This window comes from Pelmatolapia mariae, linkage group LG20 (assembly GCF_036321145.2).
Source record: "Pelmatolapia mariae isolate MD_Pm_ZW linkage group LG20, Pm_UMD_F_2, whole genome shotgun sequence".
In the NCBI taxonomy this organism is placed as follows: domain Eukaryota; kingdom Metazoa; phylum Chordata; class Actinopteri; order Cichliformes; family Cichlidae; genus Pelmatolapia; species Pelmatolapia mariae.
The window spans coordinates 16876757-16901486 of NC_086244.1; the positions used below are offsets into that span (position 1 = coordinate 16876757).

General features: G+C 40.9%; 1 protein-coding gene across 1 annotated transcript; it reads left to right on the top strand.

Moving 5' to 3' along the window:
• The first annotated feature begins 8969 nt into the window (after window positions 1–8969).
• Window positions 8970–17786, top strand: LOC134619039 (uncharacterized). The gene is made up of 11 exons (XM_063464735.1): window positions 8970–8983; window positions 10542–10737; window positions 11250–11451; window positions 11537–11705; window positions 13543–13636; window positions 13728–13763; window positions 13866–13919; window positions 14060–14187; window positions 16730–16865; window positions 17097–17167; window positions 17460–17786. The coding sequence occupies exons 2-11, from the start codon at window positions 10542–10544 to the stop codon at window positions 17688–17690; spliced, it is 1317 nt and encodes a 438-aa protein (XP_063320805.1). The 5' UTR covers window positions 8970–8983; the 3' UTR covers window positions 17691–17786.
• The last annotated feature ends 6944 nt before the right edge of the window (window positions 17787–24730 follow it).

The following is a 24730-nucleotide window of genomic DNA, read 5'->3' on the forward strand; positions in this document are numbered from 1 at the left end:
GTTTGTTCCAGCTCACCTCTCCCCTGCTCTAGCTCTAGCGCCCTTTCTGCCAGAGCGATGGTGGCTGGAAGTGCCTGGCTTAAAACAGGACATATTAGCTGCATTTAACCTTCAGTTACTCTTTATATAGTTAGGTAGGAGTCAGACCATGTTTCTTTTTAGCTGAAAAACATTACACCCAGGTAACCTGCAGTGTTGAAAACGTGTTTTCCGACGATGTTTGCTACCCTACAATCCGTCCTACTCTGTAGTAAAATCAGTGACATTTGACCGTCCTGTTGCTCCCATTGAAATGTATACAGCCTATTTAAAATCTAAAACTTAAAATTGTCCATAGCCTACTGTTGTTACCACTGTCCTGTTTGAAATGGAATGAGAGAAGCTGGTTATTTTGTCATATGTGCATGTGCCGATATTAAACCCAGGAGCAACATTCAGGTAAAAGTGTAAGAACAAATGATCCGTCCATAAAGGATAATGTTGGATCAGTGTTTCAATATTTATATCTTTTATTAGATGTTCATGTGGTTTGGTTATTTGCCTTTTGTTTGAAAGTACACTGAGAGAGGACTTTTTTTTATTAGTGATCTTAATAATATTTTTTTTCATATTAATGTAATTTTTTCATCCAATTGAATACAATCTATTTGTGTATGATTGTCAGTCCAAAGAAGGAGAGAGGAAAGAGGGGAACGTGAGGAGAAAGTACAAGGTCAGGAAGAACCAGGTAAGGAAACGCTAACCCACGGCGTGTCCGTGTACGGGCCGTCGGGTGAGAAAGCCGAGAAAGAGAAAGGTGATTCTGATGTGTCGGGTCCGCGCTCTGTGTTTACGTCTTTGTGCAGAATCCATTTACCTGCTCTCATTTACTGTTTGTTGAAATAGTTTTGTGAGCTTTATCCTGAGATTCTGGCGTTTCTGGCCAAATACATTTATATTTAAAAGTCAATTCAGGATTTAATGAATCGATATGGCTTTATTCAAGTTACTCACCTCTCTATCTGCCTGCACTTTGAACTGGACCACGGCCAATCAGAGAGGTCCCGCCCCTGACTATCTTTGATTGGTTTAGACCATGATAGGGGCATAATGTGTGTCTGCTGTTGACCACAAGGAGACTTTCAGAGTTGCTTAGTCTTTTTTTTTTTACTCGAACATTTGATCGCACCGGTGCGACCTAAGATTTTTCTTTTAGTCGCACCATTGAAAAATTTGGTCGCACTCTAGAGCCCTGTCACACTAGAGCGCGTTTGCTGTCACATTTTATTTGTAGTGTGAACAAGCAGACAAAAAAATCGGATTTGATCAAAAAATCGGAATTGAGCATTAAGACCTGCAGTGTGGACGTAGCCTAAGACTCATCACGATTCTCTGTATTAGAGCTCCTGGAAGATTCCGAGGAGTCCTCGGACCAGATCCAGCATCCACGCACTCATCCCAGTTTGGCGTGCCTGGAAAAACCTCCAAAGGAAGCTCCACCTTTCACCTGAGCACTACATTAATCCACCTTCAGTGTGAAGATGCTGAGACTCTTCAGCTACCTCGCTTCAGGTAACTTCTCAGACGTGGAGGTCCATTTACCAGTAAATAACCCAAACACATGTGCAAAAATATGGTTACTCTCCCCCACTATTCACAAGAAAACCCTGCCTACTGCTCACTGGAGAAATTAACACTCACTGCCTTATTTTATTTATTTATTTTTGTGTGTCTAATCTTCACAGCGTCTCCCTGCAGATTTGAATCTACTCTGAAAAGTCAAATCAGATTGTCTGAAGTAAAAAGAAGGCAGAGGTATTGATAACCATTTGTATGGATTAGAAATTTCACTTGTATATAGTAAATAGTTCCCCCCACACACACACTTTTTCCTTTTTTTGCGTGATATAACTCTAACTCACTTTTCCTTGCTGACCCCTGTGCTTCTGTAACATGAGTGAGTTTCACCTGTGTGGCATTAATAAGTCTACATCTATCCTCTATGCTTGTTTCTGTCCAGCAGAGGCCGTGACAGGTTGATGCAGCGGCTAAACTCTGCGGGAATGAACACCAGGAGAAAAGTAGCAAAATTACAGCCTGATCACAGGTTAATTTCAAAGTGCACAGATGGTAGATGAGGACACTGACAGACCTCTACGTGCCTGTCGGATCATTAACTGGCTGTAAATATGTAATCATGTATGATATGCATGTTGTTATAGACTAAATATGCTCAGACTTGACAGAGGCGGTGGTTTACGACACCAACTGTTTGCCATCTATAATCCAGTTTTGAGATCCCTTCCCAGACGCCTTAACGCCCACTCACACCCTGGGCCATCTGACTTCAGGAAATCACATGATTGGGTGGGGCCAGGTTTCACAATGAGCTCACCCGAAACCCTGGCTGATTGTGACCCGCACCCGTTTTCACACCTTGGCTCATGTGATTAGGTAGAGGATCATCAGGTCCCTCTTTGGGGGGAAACTCCCACTGGGTTTAAATCTGGGACTCTCCACCATTTGACCCTTAGAACTGAAGAAGCTTCTTGGATGAGAGGTGAAACATCTTCAAGCAACTTAAAGAAGTCCAGACGCTTTTCTTTCCAAGCTCCTTAGACTACGATGACCTGGATGACTGAGAACCTTCACAGACGCTCAGACTTGACCTTCAGAAGCAGAGCTGAGGTTTCTGACTGAACCTGAACTGAATAAGACAAAAGTCTGAAGAAGTCAAAGCTCAGTAACACGCAGAGTATAAAGAGAATTTTATTGTTTCATTATATTTATTATTTAGCTTGGCCCTTCATCATAAAACCCATTACAGACAGAGAGTAGAAAACTATAAACCACAAATGATAAAGATCTAACAACAAGGTAGCAGCACGACTATGAAACTACTTCATTACTTCATGAAGTAAAACAGGAAATAACAGCAAGACAAAAACACAAACATATAAACAATAATCAAAACCTGAGCCAGATGAGCAGAGCTTAAAGAAACTTTTACTTTACTATTTATTACTTTACTTTTACTTTACAGGAACTGACTTCAGCCTGAAAGACGTTTTTACAATAAACCACAGTCCAGTTTTCTTTCTTGTCAAGAACAAACAGGTACTCACAGAGCTAAAAGGTCTTTAAGAGGTTGCAGATGTGAAAAAAGAACAACTATGTCGACGTTTATAAGCCTCCGTTTTCTTCAGTGTTGCTTCATTTTAACCACACGTCAAAGGAAAACTGACGCGTGGTTAAGAAACGAGAAGGTGTTATTTTTCAGATGAAGCTTCCTTCACTCACTTTGGCCTTTAACACAGTTTTTCTGTTCAGAGATTTTCCCTTCGGCTTCACAAACAGGCAACAATTCTGTGTAAGCCAAACTGTGTCCCTAACCCAAGATGGCGGGCGATGTTAATCTTACATGCCCACATATATGACAGAGTTTTTACTGGTTTTTATTACCCCAACACAAAACTCTAAAAAGCAGAAACACGCACTTCAAAGAGCTGTCAGCTCCTCAAAGTGCATGTGTCGGCTAAATAACAGGTTAAATACACCACATCATCTCTATCAAAGTCAGCGTTAAGCCTATATTTAGGAAAACTTCATCATAAAACAGTTACTGTCCACCTCCTGCTACGGTGGGTACAGAAATCTTTGTTCTGGCAGGCGTTCCCGTGACAGTGTCCCTGTAGCAGGGTCCCTGTGTCAGGTGTCTTTTTGTTTGCTGTCACCATGGTTGAAGCTCGGTAATGCTGCTAACCTTCACAGACAGCAGAACATCATCTCTGTAAGGTCAGGTCACAGGAGCACACACAGACAGACAGACAGACAGACAGACAGACAGGTAAAGCGTGTCAGGGTGGAGCAGGTAATTGCACAGTAGGGCAGGGAGGAGGAAACAAAGGTGAGTAAGAAGCAGAAATCACTGCTCACTGATATTTAGTTAATCTTCTTCTTTCTGCTCCTTTCAGGGATTGTCACAGCAGCTCATTTGCCTCCATTCCACCCTATTCCAAGACAGCTGTCTTCTGATTGACTGGTCTTTTCTAAACAGAAGGTTTGACCAACAGGTAGGTGGGGCTTCCATCTCCTCAGTCTGCAGCCTGAGCTTGTTCATGCACTGACCTCATGACCCAACACTGGAACAGGAGATATTAAAGCCTGGGCAAACATGATGGAGAAAATAAACAAAACAAGAAACATTCCCCAAATCCTGCACGTAATGATTGTCATCTCCCGGGTCCTTTACCTGACACGCAGCCTCACATCATCCTTCAGATGTGACACAAAACCATTTTTATCTTACAGGTGAGCTGTGCTTCTTTTCTTCAGGAGATCACTAAATAAAGCACTGACACCATCTCCCCAACTCATTATTCATCAGTGAACACCCTGGAAGCAACGCCCTCGTCATGATTTGAAGCTGACGGCCAATCATTCCAGGCTCCGGTTTCCTAGGGTGACGTATGTACTCCCAGGTCACATGACATTCAGGGATTTACTCTCACTGGTCGTGTCCAAATTCATGGGCTGCATCCTCCTGAGGACGAATTTGTAGACTGATTACGTCACAGCGACGCGCCGAAGGCTGTCCAAATTGGTAGACTCCTCCGAATGCAGCCGACAAATGCGTCCTCCTTTTCCCCGAATTTGAAGGATGGGTCGGGTGTGTCCTTCGTGGCCCACCATATCCCAGAATTCATAGCGCGGCCCAGCCAAACTGCAGTTTCCGGCAATGGCGGCCGCTACTAAGTTTTTAAAATTACTCTTATTAATCTTTCTGGGTCACAAAATAAACTTTTAACATATTTTCAGGCGAGAATGTGGGTGTGTAAACTTCAAATATCTGCTCTGTTTATCAAGATGTCACATATTTGCAAAAGTGCTTCGACGTTTTCGGAGACATCTGTTACCCACCAGCTCGATAGCTAGCCGAGAGCTCGAGGGTCACTGAAGCCGCCGAGAACGGCACAACTCCCGGCACATCATTTTCAGATCACTGCCGACTTTCGCTAATCAGGTTAAACGTAATATATAAGTCACTTAGACAACCTAAAAATGTTATTGTTTGGCTTTTTACAGTGTTTTATTTGTTCGTGAGTAAATTGGTTTCGCTGAGATTAAAGTTATTAGATTAGATTAGATAAAATAAAACTTTATTAATCCCCCGGGTGGGTTCCTCCTTGGTTTTCACACAGCTGAATAAACGTCAAACAGAAAACTGTTTAAACAAAAGTGTGAGATGGTCGAGAATTTTCGCCAGTGTCCTCTTATATTTTAAATAGCAAGGAGCAGACGGCCGAGTTTATTAAACTCCACAGAGACAGCGGTGACGCTAATCAGAAGGCTGGACCGTCCAATTTCCCCAGCCGTTTACTTCCGGCCTACCCGACCTTCTGAGGACCCGGCCCACGTAGACCGCGAAGGCCGGGTCCTCAGGAGGATGCAGCCCATGAATTTGGACACGACCATTGATTATTTCACCTGTGGTCACTTGAAGTCTCTGGCCCTGTCTCAATATGCGTACTTGTGCGTACTTGCGTTCTCGTGTACTCGTGATACGTCATCAGTCGGAGACCAAGTACTGTTCCAATTCAAAGTACACATCAAGCCGAGAGCGCGAAAAAGTCCCGGATGTGTCCTCGCTCCGCCTGTTTTATTGAGCATGCATCAGTGGTGACTTGTGTGGACTTGGTACAGCTAAATATCCCAGAATTCATTTCGTCCAAAACTCAAACGCGGCAATGGCGGACAAGCGGGGCTAAAAACTTTTAAATATTACTCTTTCTGGGTCACAAAATAAACTTTTAAGTTATTTTCAAGCGAGAATGTAGCTGTGTAAGCTTCAAATATCTGCTCGATTTATCAACATATCATATATTTCCAAACGTGCGCCGACGTTTTCGGAGACGTCTGTGACCCGCCAGCTCCATAGCAGACAGCGAGGTCGAGGATCACTAGAGCCGGCGAGAACAGCGGACTGCCGGCACATCGTTTTCAACCCCCTCGCTGTCTTTTCGCTACTCAGGTTAAACAAACCCCAAACCCCAGCAGCTGTCTATTGTATTGAGTGTCCACTAAAATAAAAATAAAAGTGTTCTAACATCTCACCTGCTTGTTTTTATTAAGTCATACATGTACACTATTTTTATTAATAGAGATTTCGCTACTGAGGTTAAACATGATATATAAGTCACTTAGATCACTTCTAAATGTTGATGTTTGGTTTTTTTCAGTGTTTTATTTGTTCCTGAGTAAACCGGTTTGGCTGTGATTAAAGTTAAGCCTATAACATATTACTCACAGTTAAATTAAGAGGGGACGGCAGTAAAAACTCCGGACCTGTGACATCATCAAGTACGCTGGTGTTCCAATTGTACAAATCCGTGCTCGCGGTCTCGGCAAGTCCGGTCTCGCCGAGAACGCGAGCACGGACTCGCGTACTTAGAATTGAGAAAGGGCCTCTTTGTGACACATCGTGGGCGTAATCTCAGGTGTTCACAGGGTGGAGGTGTGCAGCATGTGAATGGAAACTGTAAGCAGCAGGTTAAGCTGTCACAGGGCAAATACCACTGTTACACTTTGTAATGCAGTAAAGTGTGAGTGCATGTCTGAGTGTTTCCCAAACTCTGAGACCGCAGTGCTACAGTTTTATAGTGTTCCTCTGGTACTCCTGCATCAGGTGACAGACCGTAACAAGCAGAGCAGCCGGAGGGCTGGACGGATGTGATCGTTGATAATGACATGAGTCACTTTTTCCTGTTTACGGCTCAGTCTATGAGCTGGCAGCTTACAGGGGAGGACTTTGTAACGTCCTGTCTGACCGCCTCCTGTAGGAAAAAGGAAAATCTGCTGATAGCTGATAGTATTTTGGAAAAAGTTTCTTCATTCTGACTCTGTTAAAGTCTCCCAACACAATAAAGTCTCACTCTGGGTTAAAATCCTTGATCTGCTAATGACGCTGCACCTTCATCCACAGCAGATGTGTCAGCTTGTGATGGGATGTAAAGATGGGAGAGGAGAGCTAAGCTGAGCTGAGGTAAGCGGGTCTAACTTTAACACTATGTCACTAACACTCAAACATCTGTGGCTCAGAGTTCCCTCCCTCCTCTTGACTTGCATAACTGTTTCTTTCTGTCTCAGATGGATGATAACGCCGTCCTGTGTGATGGCACACTGATGCCTCTGAGCAGCTCCTGACGTGTCTGCTTCTGCCCGATTCTTTCTGTGTTTGCTTCGAGTTTAGCTGAAGCTCGGACGTCGCCTGCCTTCTGGTATGTTTTCCTTTTATTGATTCATTTTCACCATCATGTTTCCTTTCAGTCAGCCTGGCGCAGCATCGTATTCAGACCTGCTGACATCTTCCGTTACCTGTAGACTACTTTTCACACTTAGATGTGTGCAGGTGTTAAAAAAATGAAAATAACACAGTGACTCTACACAAATCTGACACCAATTAAAATCATTTCATTTAATTTGATGAATGTTTGATAGAGATTAAACGTTGGGTACGTTTTTTTTGGTAGTGTTTGTGGGCGTGCCGTCATTCTGTCTGTAAGACGATGAGATTTTAATGAATTCTGATTAAAATTTCCTTTTTTATCCACAAAAATAGACAAAAAACTGTTGAATTTAGAGGCTATGATTCTTACAAGTGTGCTGTGTGTTGTCATTATATAGACATTTAAAACATCATGTCACATGTCATTTGACCTCTGACCTCACTTTTACATTGCACATGCGCCTTTCTTTCAAGTTTCTCGAAAATGTGTTAAATGTGATGTATGTTTAAAGAAAGCAGAAACAGAATGAGCTTCCTGCTTAGGTAGAAATATACTGTAGTGTAATATTATGTAACAAGCTCCAGTTATTCATGTACAGTTATTTATTAATCAGTACCTATCATCCATCATCTACACCTACACAATGTTTGTGTGTAATGTTGTTAATGTTATGTGGTTTATCCTGATGTAACCTGGTGTCGATAGTCAGACAGTAACTGTGTTTGTTACATTCAGGCGCTGATAGAGTCTGTTTAAAAAGACCAGAGAGAACAAATGAATACTGTTTCCCTAAAGGGTGAATGCTGCCCGCTGGAAGTTTGTGCTCTCAGCTTCTTGTTTGCTTTATTTTTTTGCCTCAAAGGAAAGTTTTAAGCTGCTTATTTGTTTGTCGACAAACAATATGAGTCCATCATCGGAAATATTTACCATGCAATAATTCAGTGACAATACTAATAATTGGCCTTTGAAATGTAGTATTTTCTTCATCATACTATTGAGCGGCTCCATTAACAAGAGTCGGAAGCTCATTAGTCAAAGAATCCATGATGAAATCAGACGCCACATCCCAAACCACGTTTCTGAAATAAGCAGTTAAGCGTGCAGTCAGAGGATGTTACTGACTGTTTAATGGTGTTCAAGCATTTCCTATTATGTTGGTGGTTTTTTTACTTCCTGTTTTTAAAGTTTATTTAGAAACTTTTTTTTCATATAACCACTCAGGTTCCCTTTTTCACGCGAACACCCAAACTGTGACTAATTTTCCACACCCAGCCTTTTTTTAAGAACCCACTGAGCGAAGGCCATACATCCTCCTTCTAAAAGACTCATGCACTTCTTTCATATGCAGCTGATTATCAGCAGAGTTAATAAACAACACGCAGGCGAATTCAGTGGACAACTTCTGTTTTCTCTTATCCTGATAAGAGCCACAGATAAAACAACCACCGCAGGCAGATTATATCAAGGCTTTTATATGATTTATATGATTTCTTAGCATGGCTTTTTATATGATCAGTGCAATAAGGTGTCATTTATAATAAATTTATAGCCTTTGAGGTTAGCTCTTTTTGAAAAGTGTAACTTTCAGCTGTTGAACTCTGCAGGCACTGAGGTTAAAAACACCACACTACTCATTTCCTGTAGGTCGAGGACCCTGATACTTCTGAAGCTACAGAGAAAGTGAAACAACAGTTTAATCAGCATTGAGGACGAGCACGGTAAGACTAAAGTTTCCTAGCTCTGTGTTTCAGCTTACCTCGTGTTATTTTAGGCAGCAGAGTGACACCAAAACAACAAGGTGTTTTAGTGGCGTCTGCTCCCACCACTGTAAGCTACAGTCGTAATCCTGCAGCGCAGGTGAAACGGCGCTTGAGGCTTTCGTGTGTTTATTACTGAAGCATCAGCGTGTGCATCCCTGTTGAGCTTAAGCTTGTTTATGTCTGTAGTGCTAATGGGTTTCCTGATTGCTGTGTGATCAGTGAATACATCATTTGAGACACTTTGTATTTTGTTAAAAACTAGTTCCCCTGATTATAATCTCTGTGTCTGTAAAAGTACCGATATCTCACCATAGATTAAACATGAGATAATGAAGATATTTCATCGCTGTGTGACGTCTGCACAGGAAACACTTGTATGTGCAGATTAAGTGACAATGTCTCTGCTCAGAGCAGACTGTACATATCTGAATAAGATGAGAAATTATTTAGAATTTAAATAATTTAGTAATAACTACAGAAAACCTTCAGATCACACCACCATGAGGTCACCGCTGAAGAGAATGAGAGGGTTCAGTGTTTGTAGGAGTGTTTGTAGAAAGTAAAGTCTTTTTAGAACGCACAGAAAAAGCACTGCACAACAAAATAGAGTAAAATAATATATTATAGAAAAACAAGTTGAGCCGCAGAATAGAGTGAACATCAGAAAAACCTGACTAAACAAAAATGTTTCAGTCTTGGAGCCACAGACTGAAAGGCTGCGTTCTCCTCCAGCTTTAATCTGGTACGACGAGTCTGTGAGCAGCAGAGTGTTCAGTAAGGCTGAAGCTTGGCCGTGGAGTGCTTGGTATCTCTCCTGGGAGTCAATGTAAAGAGTATAAAACAGGATTAATGAGCTTGCTTACTAGAACCTGTTAATAAATACTTACTTTACTTAGATTTGATTATAATATCAACTTCCTATCACCACATTCTGATGTTTTGCAGTGAACTGTGGATAAAAAAAATAGGCAATTAGGAAAATACTTAGTTCCAGAGTGCTGATGAAAACAGTTCACTGGAGGTTAACTCCTATTTGTATGAAATGGTCGAAAGAATTGGAACATTTTAGAATAACTGTCATAGAGAACGGGAACACTAAAGTTTTGAGAGACACAAATAGAAATATTTAAATGGTTATAAATCGTGGCCATTTTTCAGATGGTTTGGACCGACATGTGCTGTAATCAGATACCTTTCACAGACACAACATTTCTCAGTTTCAGTGTTTAATATGTTGAACTTTTAGCATTTTGAGTGGCTCCATACTGTAATGTTTTGGTAATGATCAGAGAAACCTAGGTTTATTTTTACTCTTTTATATTAAATATTGGGTTATAAGGATTTGCAAATGGCTGCATTCTCTTAGATTTGCATCTTAGACAGCATCCTATCTTTTCCTGGAAGCAGGAAAAGTTTATCATTTTTTTAGCATTTGGATAAATCTGCAAATTAACCATTAAGAAATTCATGCAGTGAACTGAAAACAGCTGTGTTTGTTTTATTGTCTCCACAGAAGATGTTTGCAGCTGAGGCCAAAGAACTGATTGAAAAGGTGGGAGATAAAGAGCTCATCTATAATGAGAGCCTAATCAAGAAAGTAGATCTGCTGACTCTGGTCAAAGTCAGCAGAGGAAAATTCTGGCCAGTGCAAAAGTACAAGATAATGCAACTCAGTCTGCCCGAGCTCATGGCGGTGGAAGACTTCAGCCCAGGTGTGTATTCAGATGCATAAACACAAACATATTTTGTGTCACACAATATAAATACACCTTTTTTCTGACTGAGTCCCATTAGCCTGGTGATGATGATATAATACTGTAGTTCACATGCTGACCTTAATTCACAGAATCTATCTTATTCAGATGGGCCAGCTATTGGTGCTAGGGCCTACATCTCTGCCCCTCATCATCCATACTTTTGCCAGAGAGAAAGGAAGGGCGATAAAGTAAGACAGAGGATGATGGGTTGTGACCTGCAAGGCAAACAGGCTCACCAGTGTCACAGTGAACTAATACTCACATTCCTTAATCCACAGAAGGGAGAATCAGCTGGGAGTGTGTGTCTTTACTTACATACTCCAGTTATGCCAGAGGTGGCGGTGGGTTTGCCTCTGTCTCCTAAATAACTCACCCTCATTAAGCTGACCTGTGTGTGGTGGTACATTGACCTCATAATATATAGAACGACTGTATCATGTGTAAGTGATGCTCCTTTCTCCCTCCAGAGTGCACAGATGAGCCCTTTGTGAGTAATTTCATGACTTCAACAAAGACGAGCGGGAGAGGAGGGTTAGGTGGAAAAGACGTTGGTGTGTATGAAGCTGAAGTGAATGCAGGCGCTGACAGCATGGATGGACTAGTTCAGCCAGTCAACATGATGTCGAAGAAAGTCGACCTTAAAGCCCTGAGGAGCGCGCTCAGTGACGGGTAGGGCTCTGTCTCTGCTCAGAGATCGCTGTTTTCCAAACATGCGCTAACCTTTTCACTCTCTGCTGCTGCTTCCTGTTTCCAGGACCATAAAAACAGACAAAGTGAACCTGCTGGCACTGAAAACGAAGGATAAACTGGCCTTTGTTCACCAGACAATTTACAACTCCTGTCCTGTCACACTTATTAGAAAGTGCACGAAGGATGGGTCCTTGTTAGCCTCCTGCATAAAGATACTGAGTCTGTTTGCAAAGGTGAGTGAATCTCCAAAGGATGAAGACATTCTGGGCTCAGCTTTGTTTTCAGTAACTCGTGTTTGAGCTGTATTGGTAATGAATTGATTACTTGTTTGTGAAGAACAAACTGACCAGAGTGCAGTTTGTTCTAACAAGCAGGCAGAATACCCAGCACTGTAAACCCTGACACCAGGCCTGACCCATGGTGTAGCCAGGTCATTTTATTAGAGTGACGTGATTATATAGCGTAGAGTGGCACATAAACAGATGCTCTGCAGCCAGAACCATTGTAGACATCATCTGATGGAGCTGTGTGTAACATTAAAGGTCAAGGACAAGTTTATTTATATAGCACATTTCCAAACAGTCAATGCTGCACAAAGTGCTCAACAATGTAAAATGCCACTAAAATAAATAAAATGCAGTGTTGCTGTAAAATATAGAAAAGCAATTAAAAAAACTAAAACAACAGCAACAACTAAGGCTGTTAAAACCAAAATGTTTAGGTCAGAGTGTGTTAAAAGCCAGACTTAAGTGTGTGTCTTTGAGTGTTTGTGCAGATCTAATATTAAGAGGAAGGCAATTCCAGAGTTTGGGACCTGCTACAGAGAAGCCTCTGTGTCCACGATAGTTAAGTTTAGTCTGTTGAATAGTTAAGGCTAGTTTGGACCTCGTGGTTCTTTCTGGAGCATAAATATAAAGGTGGTCAAGTAGGTAAAAAGGAGCTTGGCCATTAAATGATTTAAAAACAAAAAGTAAAATTTTAAATTGGATCCTGTAAGGAACAGGGAGCCAATGTAGAGAGGCCAAAACGGGATGATATGCTTCTTCCGTTTAGTGCCAGTTAGCAGACGAGGAGCTGCATTTCAGACCAACTGGAGATGATAAGGAGTGGCCTGGTCCAAACCAAAGTACAAAGAATTGCAGTAGTCCAGTCTGTAAGTAACGAAGAGATGAATAACACGTTCAAAGACATTAGCTGGAAGGTACGGCTTAACCGTGGCTAGCTGTCTTAAATGAAAAAAGCTGGATTGGACTACTGGACTCACCTGCCTACACAGTTTAAAGCAACCATCAAGGTACACACCAAGGTTTTTAACCACTGTCTTACAATAGGAAGATAAGGGGCCTAGACTGCTGTCAGTGTGCTTAATGAAGTTACCAAAAATGACAGCCTCTGTTTTGTTTTCATTTAATAAAAAAAAAAAATTAAAGACATCCACTGTTTAACACCATCAATGCAACATAATAATAGCTGAAGTGGGTCTGTCCCTGCTTTTAAAGGCAGATAGATCTCAAAGTCATCTCCAAAATAGTGAAAAAAGAAGAAAGTGAAGAAAGGTTGTACTGTGAGAAAACAGATCCCAGTGGCAACATATGCAGTGCAAACAAGGCAGGACCCAAAATAGAGCTTTGAGGTGCACCATAATTAAGAGGGGCTATTTTGGAGCTGTGATGGCCCATGTTGACATAAAAAGTCCTTCCAGATAAGTAGGACCAAAACTACTGAAGAGCAAACCCTATTAGGCCATCATATGATTCCAGCTGTGATAGCAGGATATCATGGTCGACCACGTCAAAGGCTGCTGTCAGTTCCAACAAGAGGGCAGCAGCTTTAGAATTTGGGTGTTCGCGCTGCAGCATCTCTTTAAAATGTTTGGAAGAATTCAAACAGTCTGTTGTAAACCTGATCCCTTCACCTCAGCAACGTCAGACCAAAGGTCTCTAAAACTCTTGGAAATGGACTGAAGATCATCTAAATTGTGTGGCATATGGAGAGTAATGGTAGTGTTTCTTCTATGCTTGTGTATTGATTGTGCAGTTATGTGTAATTTAACAAAAAAAATGTTTTTAGGGGCACAGAAAAGAGAAGACAAGCTTCACTGTTCCAGAAAAATCCACCTTTGCTTACGGCCTGGTGGAGATAAAGATAGAGGATGAGAAGCTGAGTAAGAGCACAACACTGTGTTTATTGTGTGTGTGTGTGTGTGTGTGTGTGTGTGTTACTGAGTATAATTTCTGTCCTTTGCTCTCATTTAGAGATCTCGTGTGAACCCTGGACTCGAGGTGCCCTCGGTATGTTGCTGTGTGTGGTTGAAGTTGATGCCGTGTTTATCTTAATGTTCACATCAACATGAAGTCTTTCTCACTTTTAGTAATCTTGAGGTCTGTTTACAGATGGACTCTTTGGCGATGACATAGAGAGTGCGATGCTACAACAGATTAAAGAAGGTGTGTCTGACAGTTTGAGCCTTTTACTGTTCTGAATTAATCAGAGTGAAGTTTTTGGAGTTTGAGACCAGCAGCACAAACTCTGCTTTAATTTACTGAGTGTGATCGTATCAATTCTGCTATTTCTGTGTTTGCCGCAGAACTACAGATGAAGGATGCTCTTCTGCAGCCGCTGGCAGATCTTCCTGAGTCAACCCGTCGTGATCTACTGAAGAAGCTCAGCGAGCTTGCTGAGGACGGGGATACTCTCTCTCTGCTGGAGCAAACAGTAAGAAGAATATTTACAACATCTGAAGCTTCTTTGTGCTCATCATGAGGTTTCATCTCCCACTGATCTTAATTCTTCAACTGATTCTTCATCAGTTACTGCAAGGAACAAAAAGTCAAGAGATGGTTAAACAGGCAGTCACGTGAGAATGAAGGTTCCACAGGAATAAACAAGCACCAGTCTAGCGGATTATCAGCAAAGGAGAGTGCCTGTATAAAAGCAAATGTTTTGGCAGTTTGCTGGTCTGGTGCATTCAGGTGTGTTAACACAGTGCTACAGTTACCCCACCAGTGGACATCCCAGGTCAGACCATGTAACCTCAGATAAATTGCAACAAACCCAAGAGCTACATCTCAGACTCTACAGGCCTTATGTTAAATGATTAAGTTCATGACAGCAAAATTTGAAAAAGAATGAACATGTGGGTTTTGTTCAGAAGGGTTGCCTGGAGAAACCCTCTTCTTTCTAAAAAGAACAGAAAAGCTCAGCTTAGGTTTGCAAAGTTGTTTTTGAACAAACTACAAAACTCCAAGAACACAGCTGAGATGTCTAAGCAGCTGAACAGAGTAAACTATAAACTCCTCCATAAACCTGAGTATTCAAGATTCAAATGTGAGGCCATCTGCCCTACAGCTAAAGCTTAGATCAAAACTAGGTCAAAGATCAGAGCACATCAGCACATCTCTGAAAACTGTAAGAGATCTATCCCTGTCTGAAATGCTGTGGCAGGATCTTAAGAATCCTGTGCATAAATAAATCCTCACAAACCTCAGTGCACTAAGAAGAGTGAAGCAAAATCGCTCCACTTCAGCGTGAGAAACTGATTAAAATGATCGCTTAAAGTTATTGCTGCTGAATTATATTTCTAAATGCTCTTTACTGATATTTCTCAGCTAGTAAGGTTATCGGAACCACGGATGCTGATGGTATATCTTTATCAACCTAAATCATGTATGCACAGGCCCAACAACCAATACTGACAACAGGCTTGGGGCTGTTACAGACATCAGATACAGTTAGGTCCATATATATTTGGATACTGGCACAAGTTTTTTTTTACCCATTAACTGAAACATGTTCCAATTATAGTTAACGGACATAATGTGTAGACTCTCAGCTTTCATTTGAGGCTATACACATTGCAAAAGTAATTGGACAGTTGACTTCATTGTCAATTAAGCAGATAAAAGGCCTCGAGATCATTTGAGGTGTGGTGCTTGCATTTTGAAGATTTTGCTGCGAACAAACAACATGGGGTCAAAGGAGCTCTTTATGCAGGTGCAACAAGCCATCCTTAAGCTGAAAAAACAGAAGAAAAAAAACACATATGAGAAATTGCTACAATATCGGGAGTGACAAAAAACTATAGTTTGGTAAATCCTGAGAAAGATAGAAAGCACTCGTGAACTCAGCACAACCTGGACCTGGAGGTCCACAGAAGACAACAGTGCTGGATGATCACAGAATCATTTCCATGGGGAAGAGAAACCCCTTCATATCATGTCTTGATCATGCTCAATCATCCAGGTAAGGAAATCCCAAAAAGGGGATTCTGTTCACCTGGACATAGTGTTTTCAGTGGAAGAAACATTTTGTCACTCATCCAAGTGACTTCTTCACTCTCAGCTGGCTGTAGGTTTCCCCAACTTTATAAACAGTAAATTTGCACAATGACTGACACTGGGCAGTGGGCCGTGAGGTCATGACCTCACAACGTCCAACCAGCTGAACAAAATAACAACATCGTCTACCATAAAGAGAAGACTGAATGAAAGCAAATGCAAATGGTTCACTGCAAAGTGCAAGCCACTCATAAGACTCAAGAATAGAAAGGCTAAAAAACAAACAGACACAGTCCTGGAAAAACATTCTTTGGACAAATAAAACCGAGATCAACCAGAATGATGGCAAGAAAAACGCATGGCAGGCGTGGAACAGCTCGTGATCCAAAGCATACCACAACATCTGTAAAACACGATGGAGGCAGTGTGATGGTTTGGGTATGCATTGCTGCCGTAGGCACTGGGACACTAGTGTTTAATGATGATGTGACACAGGACAGAAGAAGCTGAATTAATTCTGAGGTCAGAGACAGAAATTGGATGCCGCTGCAGTAGAGGCCTGGCAGAGCATCAAAAAGGAGGAAACCCAGCATGTCGATGAGTTCAAGACCTCAGGCTGTCATTGCCAGCAAAGTTTTGTCAGCATTAGAGTATTAGAAATTAACATTTTATTTTCAGTTATTTAATTTGTCCAATTACTTTTGAGTCTCTGAAATGGAGGGACCGAGTTAAAAAGGGTTTAGTTCCTCACATTTTTATGCATCTTTTTGTTCAACCCACTGACTTAAAGCTGAAAGTCTGAACTTCAACTGCATCTAAGTTCTTTCATTTAAAATTCATTGTGGTAATGTACAGAACCAAAATTAGAAAAAAGTTGTCTCTGTCCAAACATTTATGGACATAACTGTAGTTTTAAGTTCTCCATGACTAAACACCACCCTGCTCTGATACTAATAATAATAATCCTCTGCTCCTCTCAGTTGGATCACTGCAGTAATGGAGCATTTGAAGGCACTCTGTCTCAGGCTGTCTCCTCCTTCATGGACCTTCTCGATATCTCAAACATCTCCACTGCTGTGAAGGATGCCGTTCACGTGTTGGTCAGCGCGTTGGACAGTAAGTCAGCTGATCCGCTCTAAGACATTTATCCCATCCAGTAACATGTAGATCCTCCACATCAGGTGTGGTATGTGAGCTGGAGGTGGTGGGGCTGAGATAAAGGTGCTCAGGTGTGATTTGGGAGTGTGTGAGAGCTCAGCTCACAGTTTTATTGACACATCTGAAGCAAAGTGTTTCAGCTCGTCACATCGTCATCAAACTTTGTCTTTCTTCTTCATGTTTGAGCAGCTCTGCCAGATGAAGTGCCGCCACTTCTGACCCGCTGCAGTCCAGATACTCTGAGAGTCCTCAACCAGCTGGTGGGTCCATTCACTCATTCACCTACGTGCACCTACATGCTCCTCCCAACAGTTGCCAGCCTCATCACACCTTATCCTACAGACTCAGCACACTGAACATGTGTAATCTGACACCTTAAAACATCGTCTGTCATGTTTTAATAATGAAGAAGAATAAACTAAAACTAAACAGAAAATCCCAAATGTGTAAAAGCACATCAGCAGCAGCTCCGCCCACTATCAGCAGCCTGTGGGCGGAGTCTTCCTCATGTTTGAATCTGATCTGACAACAGCTCCCTCTCTGCTTCTCCAGGTGGTTGGACTGAAGGACGGTCGGGCCAAACTCCCAGAGTCCCTGCCCGTCCCCCTGCAGGAGGGAGGGGAGCTCCGCTGGGCGGCCGAGTTCATCTGTTTGAACGATCAGAAGCTGAAAGAGTTGAGTGACGGCTGGGACCGGCCCGAGCTTCCCCCAGAGGTTCTGCTGGAGGTTCTGTGCCTCGCTGTGCAGGGACTCAGCCTGATGCAGCCCACAACAAACCCTTAATGTCAGCTGCTGTGATCTTTGTTAACCTGTTTTCACAGCAGCGTTCTGCATCTTTGAACGTTTCTGCCATTGTTTCCTGAACTTTCATCTGTCAAAGACCAGAAATAAAAAGAATAATCTAATAAAATATATATATTTTTTAAATAAATAAAACTTCATACTTTTATGTTCGGCTCATGGTTTTAATATTTTATTAGTTTTTGCTGCACTCCTTTATGTTCTGTCCTGTTTCCTCCTGTGTGCCCCTGACCCTGTTTCCATGCTTGTTTACTGTTAGTTATTTTTACAATATTGATATAGAACTAATCTCTTGAAATATCATATATCAGATTTGGTACTTGAGAGACAAGAAAAAGAAGTGACAGCATGCAGAGAAGGAGGCTGAACATTGTGCCCTCTGCTCCAGAGACAGTCCTCACTAACAGGCGATAGAAACTGTAGGGTCAGAGGCTGGACTGAACCTTATGCCCTTTTTAAGAGGACTTTCTGTGTTTATGGTCGCATCCTGCAGATCTCCATCTGGAAAACGTTACATTTATTTATTTTTCAACCATCAAAAAAACATTTCAGTCCAAGCAACCTTTAATGAAAGATTTAATTTATCAGACGGAGTTTCAGTTCTGCTTTAGGGTTTCTCATTATTACTCACATTTTAAAACATTTACTTCTTGTGGCTCGTTGGAGTTTCCAGAGAAGTGAGAGGAGACTTACCTGCGCCATCATGAGGAAAAACGCTGCATCTGCAATTCTGAAGAAAGTTGAAATGAATTTGAAACAGGATTTAATCTGGACATCTGAAAAAAATATACTATGCTAATATTTCTTATAATCGGGGTTGACCATGAAGACATGTAACATACATATAGGAGGCTCAGCGCTGCTGTAAGGTCGACACAACAGGTTCAGATCACTCTCTGTGGAGCTCACGTTAACGAAAGTTAAAACGCTGCTGTTAAAATTGATGAGTGGGGGTCTCATTTTCACTGTACACCTCAGGATTTTCCTGAAGTAATTTTGATGCTCTGGAAAGATTTAAAAATCCATCTAAGTAAAACTTCAGTATATAAGAAAGTGAGAGCACAGCATGTAGATTTGCCCAACTTAAATGCATTCTTTGTTTCATTTTTCCCAAGAAACAAAACAAAAACATTGTGTTGCTGTGTCACAGTTCAGCAGAACTTACAGGCTGCAGCATGCACAGTCATGTCCTTCAATATTTGGACAGAGATTACCAGATTACCAGAGTAATCAGCAGTCAGTGACTGTTTTACTGAAGAATTTATTGTTTATAAAGTGTGAGTTTAAAAAAAGCGGTCTCACAGGTTCCTACAGTTTTTCTGTTAAGTTTTTCTCGCTGTAAAATGAGCCAACAGGTTTTTCTGTTGCAGCGTGTTTACCGTCGTCAGCACACGCCCTGCTGCTCTTCACAGACACTGCAGCATATTTTCAGCTGAGAGACTCAAACACAGGCTTTGTTTTGTTTTCCTCTCTGGTTTTAAATCTGATAAACGCAGAGTTTAAACTGAATTTTCTTTTTAGAAGAAGCTTCCTGCTGCTTTGTGGGACCTCCAGCTGTTGCACTCTGCATTGACCTGACCCTGACACGTGTGACTGTGCAGTGATTCATTGTCTGAACTGGTTTAGCCGCTGGGTGTGAAAAACTGCCGAAGGTAAGAAACTCTTTAAGATTCATGTTTCACGTTAAGTTTTCTGTCAGGACACATGCATGAAAAAGTTTTACATGCTTACAGCCTGATGGACAGTTCAAAATTATATCTGATACATCTGCATGTATGCACGCATTTAAACAGTAATCAAACACTAGGTAAAGCATATTTGAGTGTATTGAACATCATATTTGGTTTTACATGCATCAGCTCTGCATAACATTGATTCTGCAGGTGATGAAGTTGGAGCAGATTTTATTATTTATAAAATCTCAGTACCTCAATTCTTGTCATCATATTCACTCGTATTACTAACAAAGTAAATGCCATAACGTTTATAACATGTTACTGGATAATCCCACAAATAGAGCATCAGATGTGAAAAATATCTTATCTCTGCTCAGATGAGCAGTGATGAAGATCCTGTTTAGAGCAGTTTGCAACTGCACCCCTGTATTAACATGCACATGCAAGAAAACTAAAGAAAAGCAAGCAGATGTCATTTAGCTTCCAGCAATGTCATCAATGAGATCATTACTGATTTTTTTTTACTGCAGGAGTCAATACATGTAAAGCCATATTAAAAAAACAAACACAAATACATTTATTCCCAGACTCATTGCCTCTGACAGTGATACTACTGTGGGCTAAAACAAGGCGGTGGAAAATCTGCATACTAATGACTTTAACTTGTGAGATGATCGGGGTAAAAGAAGCATCTTGAAGAAGCTGAGTGGTTCAGAAGTAAAGACGTGCAGGCGATCAGCTCTGTGTGAGCAAATAAGCTCTGAATGACAAAACTATGGATTGTTATGACATCATCTTTTCATTATAACCTCAGAAAGATTCAGAGACTTTTGAGTGTTGGTTGTGTTCAGGCAGCGCTGCATTAAACTCTCACCTGACTTTGAGGAGGACTTTTGAGGAGGTATTAGAATAGCTTCTATGATTAAAAAAATAATAATAATCAGGAAAGTAAGTGTGGATCAGAATCTGGCAATTATAAGTTAGAATTCTAAAGTCTTTAAGTTGTTTTTCATTATTTAAGTCAAGCTCAGTGATAAACCAGTACATCCACGAATGCACAATGGAAATAACAGCTGTAGGTAAACTGGCAAACAGTACTTTCAAAAAATCGCAAAATCCTCAAGACTGATGTGTAGCACAGATGCTTTCATACTGAGTTTTTATTTATTTTATTGTATTTATTCATGCAAATATTTCTTTATGAACTCTAATCAGAATTAGATTAATATAAAATATAAATCAGCTAAGAAATTGTTTTGTGGTTTAGCTTCAGTGAATTAGCTCCACCTGTGGTGTACATTTTAACTACTCAACAATGATATATAATTGAATTATTTTCATGAATAATATTTGTACTTTTACTTAAGTAAAATGTACTTTTACAGAATGTACATACAATATAGTATTAGTACTTTTATATTAGTATAGGAGTTTGCATATAACTACAGATATAACCACAAAGCATTGCACACCTATCACACAGCAGCTACAATCATGGTGTGTAATGCAGTAATAGGAGCCTTTAGATTTCCAAAGCATGATGCAACAGCTCTTTATCAGACAATAGTTCAGACTAATGAGCTACTTACCAAATGACAGCCTGTCACATCCTGCTCTCCAGTCCACTCCACAGTCTGTCTGTTCAGAGGACCCAAAACATTATCTGGATGAAATATTACAGTGGTGCCTGAACCCACAGTGAGTTGAGTAATCTGGTGTCCATCAAAGTGACCCCGTCCTCCTTTTGGTTCTGCCTCCAAACTGTCAAAAGTAAATTTAGTTGTGCGAGCAGGATTTCTCTCCAAATGCAGAGAGCGTGAAACTGTAGCGAAATTTAATTGCGCCCATGAAATGAAATTATTTGCTTGGATTATCTTTTTGCTTGTGCGTTTGTTATGACATATAATTCCGTAGCAATGCATCAGGGAGGGCACCTGATATGAAAATCTGCACCAAAACCTACAGACACCAGCTGAGTGTTTTAATCTCAGTTTCCCAGTTGTTGATTATATTTTTAACTGAGTCATCTGCTTTGACTGAGTCATCTAAACCTGCAAAATAACCAGAAACTACTTTCCTCAAGATCTTCCTGTGCCATAAAAGTAGAAAAAAAATGGAAATCTTCTGTGCTGACGTACAAAAATATTATTCTTGTTTCCACAGAAGATGTTTGCTGCTGAAGCCAAAGCATTTGTCCAGACGCTGGGAGAAACAGACCTCATCTCTAATGATAGCTTAAACTGTAAAATGGATCTGCTGACTCTGGTCAAAGTCACTGAGGGAATTTTTTGGCCAGTACAGAAGTACAAAGTGATACACTGCAGCCTGCCCGAGCTCATGGAGGAGGAAAACTTCTCTCCAGGTACCTTATCAAGAAACAAGGGGTTACTGAGTAACCATGGTTCTATGAATGACGGTCAACAGGTTCACCTGGTGAGCTGTTTAGGAGACAGTTTAAAATTTACCCTCCATTGCCCCTGGTACTGGGATAGAGAGGGGAAAGTTCCCGTTTAATTGGCTGTAACATGGACTTGGTAATATAAGTCCCGGTGTTCTGGCAAACCATCCTACTTTGGCAAACCGTCCCACCGTACATAGTTTATGCACATTTCTGCTATCACACAATAATTCCAGCATAAATTTAAGTAGGACGGTTTGCCACTTAACTTTACCTATCAAAGTATACTTTTAGTTCATATTCGCAAAGATAGGACGGTTTGCAAGTTTCATCACAATGTGACTAAAATTCACCAAACCAGCCACAAAAGAAGATCATAATATTCTTGATGATCGACAATAGATAACATGGAAATCGGGCTTACCGTGCTCGTCGTTTCCAATGTGTAAACATCCATTTGGCACTACAGAATGTTTCCTTCCAAACTCATGTGTGTTTTTCACCTTGTAATTTGTGATTGGTGGAACTGACATGAACAATGCCACATTACTGTGATTCATTTGGCTCAAACAATTCAAAAGAGATGTCAATCATACAAATTGGCCAAAAGAAGCTGAAGCCACAGCCCCTCAAAATTTAAAGTGAAAACACACATTTCCAGATCTTGATTATGCACAGTAAAAAAAGATCCAGTGTACCTGAGAGTGTGGGCAATTCTTCAAATAATATTCAAAAAACAAACATTTTTAGGACTGTAGATGAAGTTAAATAATTTCTGCTGTTCAGTACCTCAGAAAATTTAAGCTGACAGATGTGCCAAAATACAAAATGGCTGGGTATCTAGTCAGTAATTTTACACTGTTTCACTTCAGAAGCATAAGTCTTTGCACAGATAATGTGCTTATGTTGATTCCTGGTTTTCTGGAGTTAAATGTGAACCAAAGCATATTTTGGTTATAAGTGGTTATATGCAATAAAATCCAAACATAAATTAGGTGAGGAAAAACTGAACATAGTTTTTCTGTGTTCCAGCCTCACTAACTTTGAAACGATAATATCTGCTGCAATATTTAGGCCTCCGATGTTAGCTTTATTTTGATACCAAGATTGTTTATATGTAGCTTGTAATTGTAGAAAAGTACTCCATTCATTTTGGTAATGTCATTTTTGAGCAGGAAGCTCAGAAAGCCCCTTGTTGCTTAACAGGTTTTAAAGAGCAAAGTAAACGTTGAGGTCAGATATTATGCATACAACCAAAAAACACCTCAGTGAATCAGAGAGCCAGTTTTAAGGTTTGCAAGTTCACCGTGGTCAGGCGGAAAGGATGCTGAACCCCCAGAAAGTGCAACTATAATGTGGCTAATATCGACTATGACCCCGCTGTAAAGCCTTGAAAAAAAGGTTTCTAAGCCCACTAACCCTGCCACTCATGAACCTGTGTCTCCTAAACAGTTCACCCTCACTGAGCTGACCTGCATGACAGCATGCTGACCTCGTATGAAACAGAAAAAAATGAAACCGAGTATAAAAAATGATGCTCCATTCTCCTGCCAGATTACACCGAGGAAGTCTTGGTAGAGGACTTTAAGATCACTGCAGAGAGGAGTGGGAGTGGAGGTGTAGGTGCAGAATGCAGTAATGTGGGTGAAGCTTATATTAATGCCAGCACTAGTTCTGTGGATGGACTGGTTCAGCCCGTCAGCATGATGACTAAGAAGGCCAATGTTAAAACCGTGGTGAGCAGATTCAAGGGCAGGTACGTCTGTCTCTTTGCTTATTTATTTATTTATTTGTGTATTTTCAAAATAAAAGCCAACTTTTTCCTCTGTGTTGGTTCCTTCTGATTCCAGGAAAATACATAAGGACACCTTGGACCTGCTGGGACTGAAAGAGAAGGATAAACTGATGTTTGTTTCTCAAATAGTTTACAACTCCAGCCCTGTCAAAATTATTAGAAAGTCTACGACTGATGGCTCCATTTTCACTTCTTATGTAAAGATGCTGAGTGTCTTTGCAAAGGTGAGTGAGTGAATTCAGCGGTCTGCAGGGACAAGAGTATCTGTTTCTGATCTTCACATACAGGAACCCATAGACTGTTTTAGGACAAACCAAGACCTTGTAGGAGTCATTTCAGGGCCACTGTAAGGAGACAAACTTGCTAGGTGGGGCACTAAGGTAGTTTATTTGAAATCCAACAACCATGATCAGCAGACTTCTCTGACTGTTATAATCAGTGTATAATATGCCAATGTTTTTGGTTTATTTACAGACACAGTGTTTGAAACTTTTATCCATATGTCTCATGTGTAAAGAGGGTTGGACACTTATTCTGTCACCTCATGCTTCCTTCAGCCTGAGTGAAGAAATGCAGACTAAACGAGGCTTAAAGCCTGGCACTGGACTTAAACCGTGGCTGAAGGTGTTATTTATCCTGGGTGGCACTGCAGGCCTGAACTTGTCCAGATAATATCTGGTGGAGCTGATTGTAAGAAGACACAGCTCACTGTGACTGGACATTAAACTGGCAGGTTTGGTGGCATGTGAGAGCAGTGCAGGTAATAAACAGTGCAGTTAAAGAGTGACAAAAACATGAGTGACAAAGAGCGATAAATACAATCTTCTACTGTTAAAGTGACCATGTGGGAACACTGAACATATAGAAATGATTTTGAAATGAGACCACTGATTCAAAACCTAAACAGAATTAAACTGAAACTAGAGTTAATTGATTTATTGAGAAATAATTCAGTTATCAGTTATCAGGCAATGTTTATTTGTCTTTGATAAACGCATTTGTATGATCAAGTGACATTTTGGTGCACACTCGATACAACTTGGTCGGGGTAATGCACCAATTTGTTGTTTGTCAACCGCTAATAAACACTGAGCAGAAGGAGAAATTATTTGCAAATAGTGAAAATAGTTGTTACTTGCTATAACTCCAGTTC

Bases quoted from the DNA above. Each gene is read 5' to 3' on its own strand.
- LOC134619039 (XM_063464735.1), top strand. From the start codon at position 10,542: ATGTTTGCAGCTGAGGCCAAAGAACTGATTGAAAAGGTGGGAGATAAA. The intron at 10,738-11,249 runs GTGTGTATTCAG...TTCTCCCTCCAG, and splicing joins GGTGGAAGACTTCAGCCCAG to AGTGCACAGATGAGCCCTTT. The intron at 13,637-13,727 runs GTAAGAGCACAA...GCTCTCATTTAG, and splicing joins GATAGAGGATGAGAAGCTGA to AGATCTCGTGTGAACCCTGG.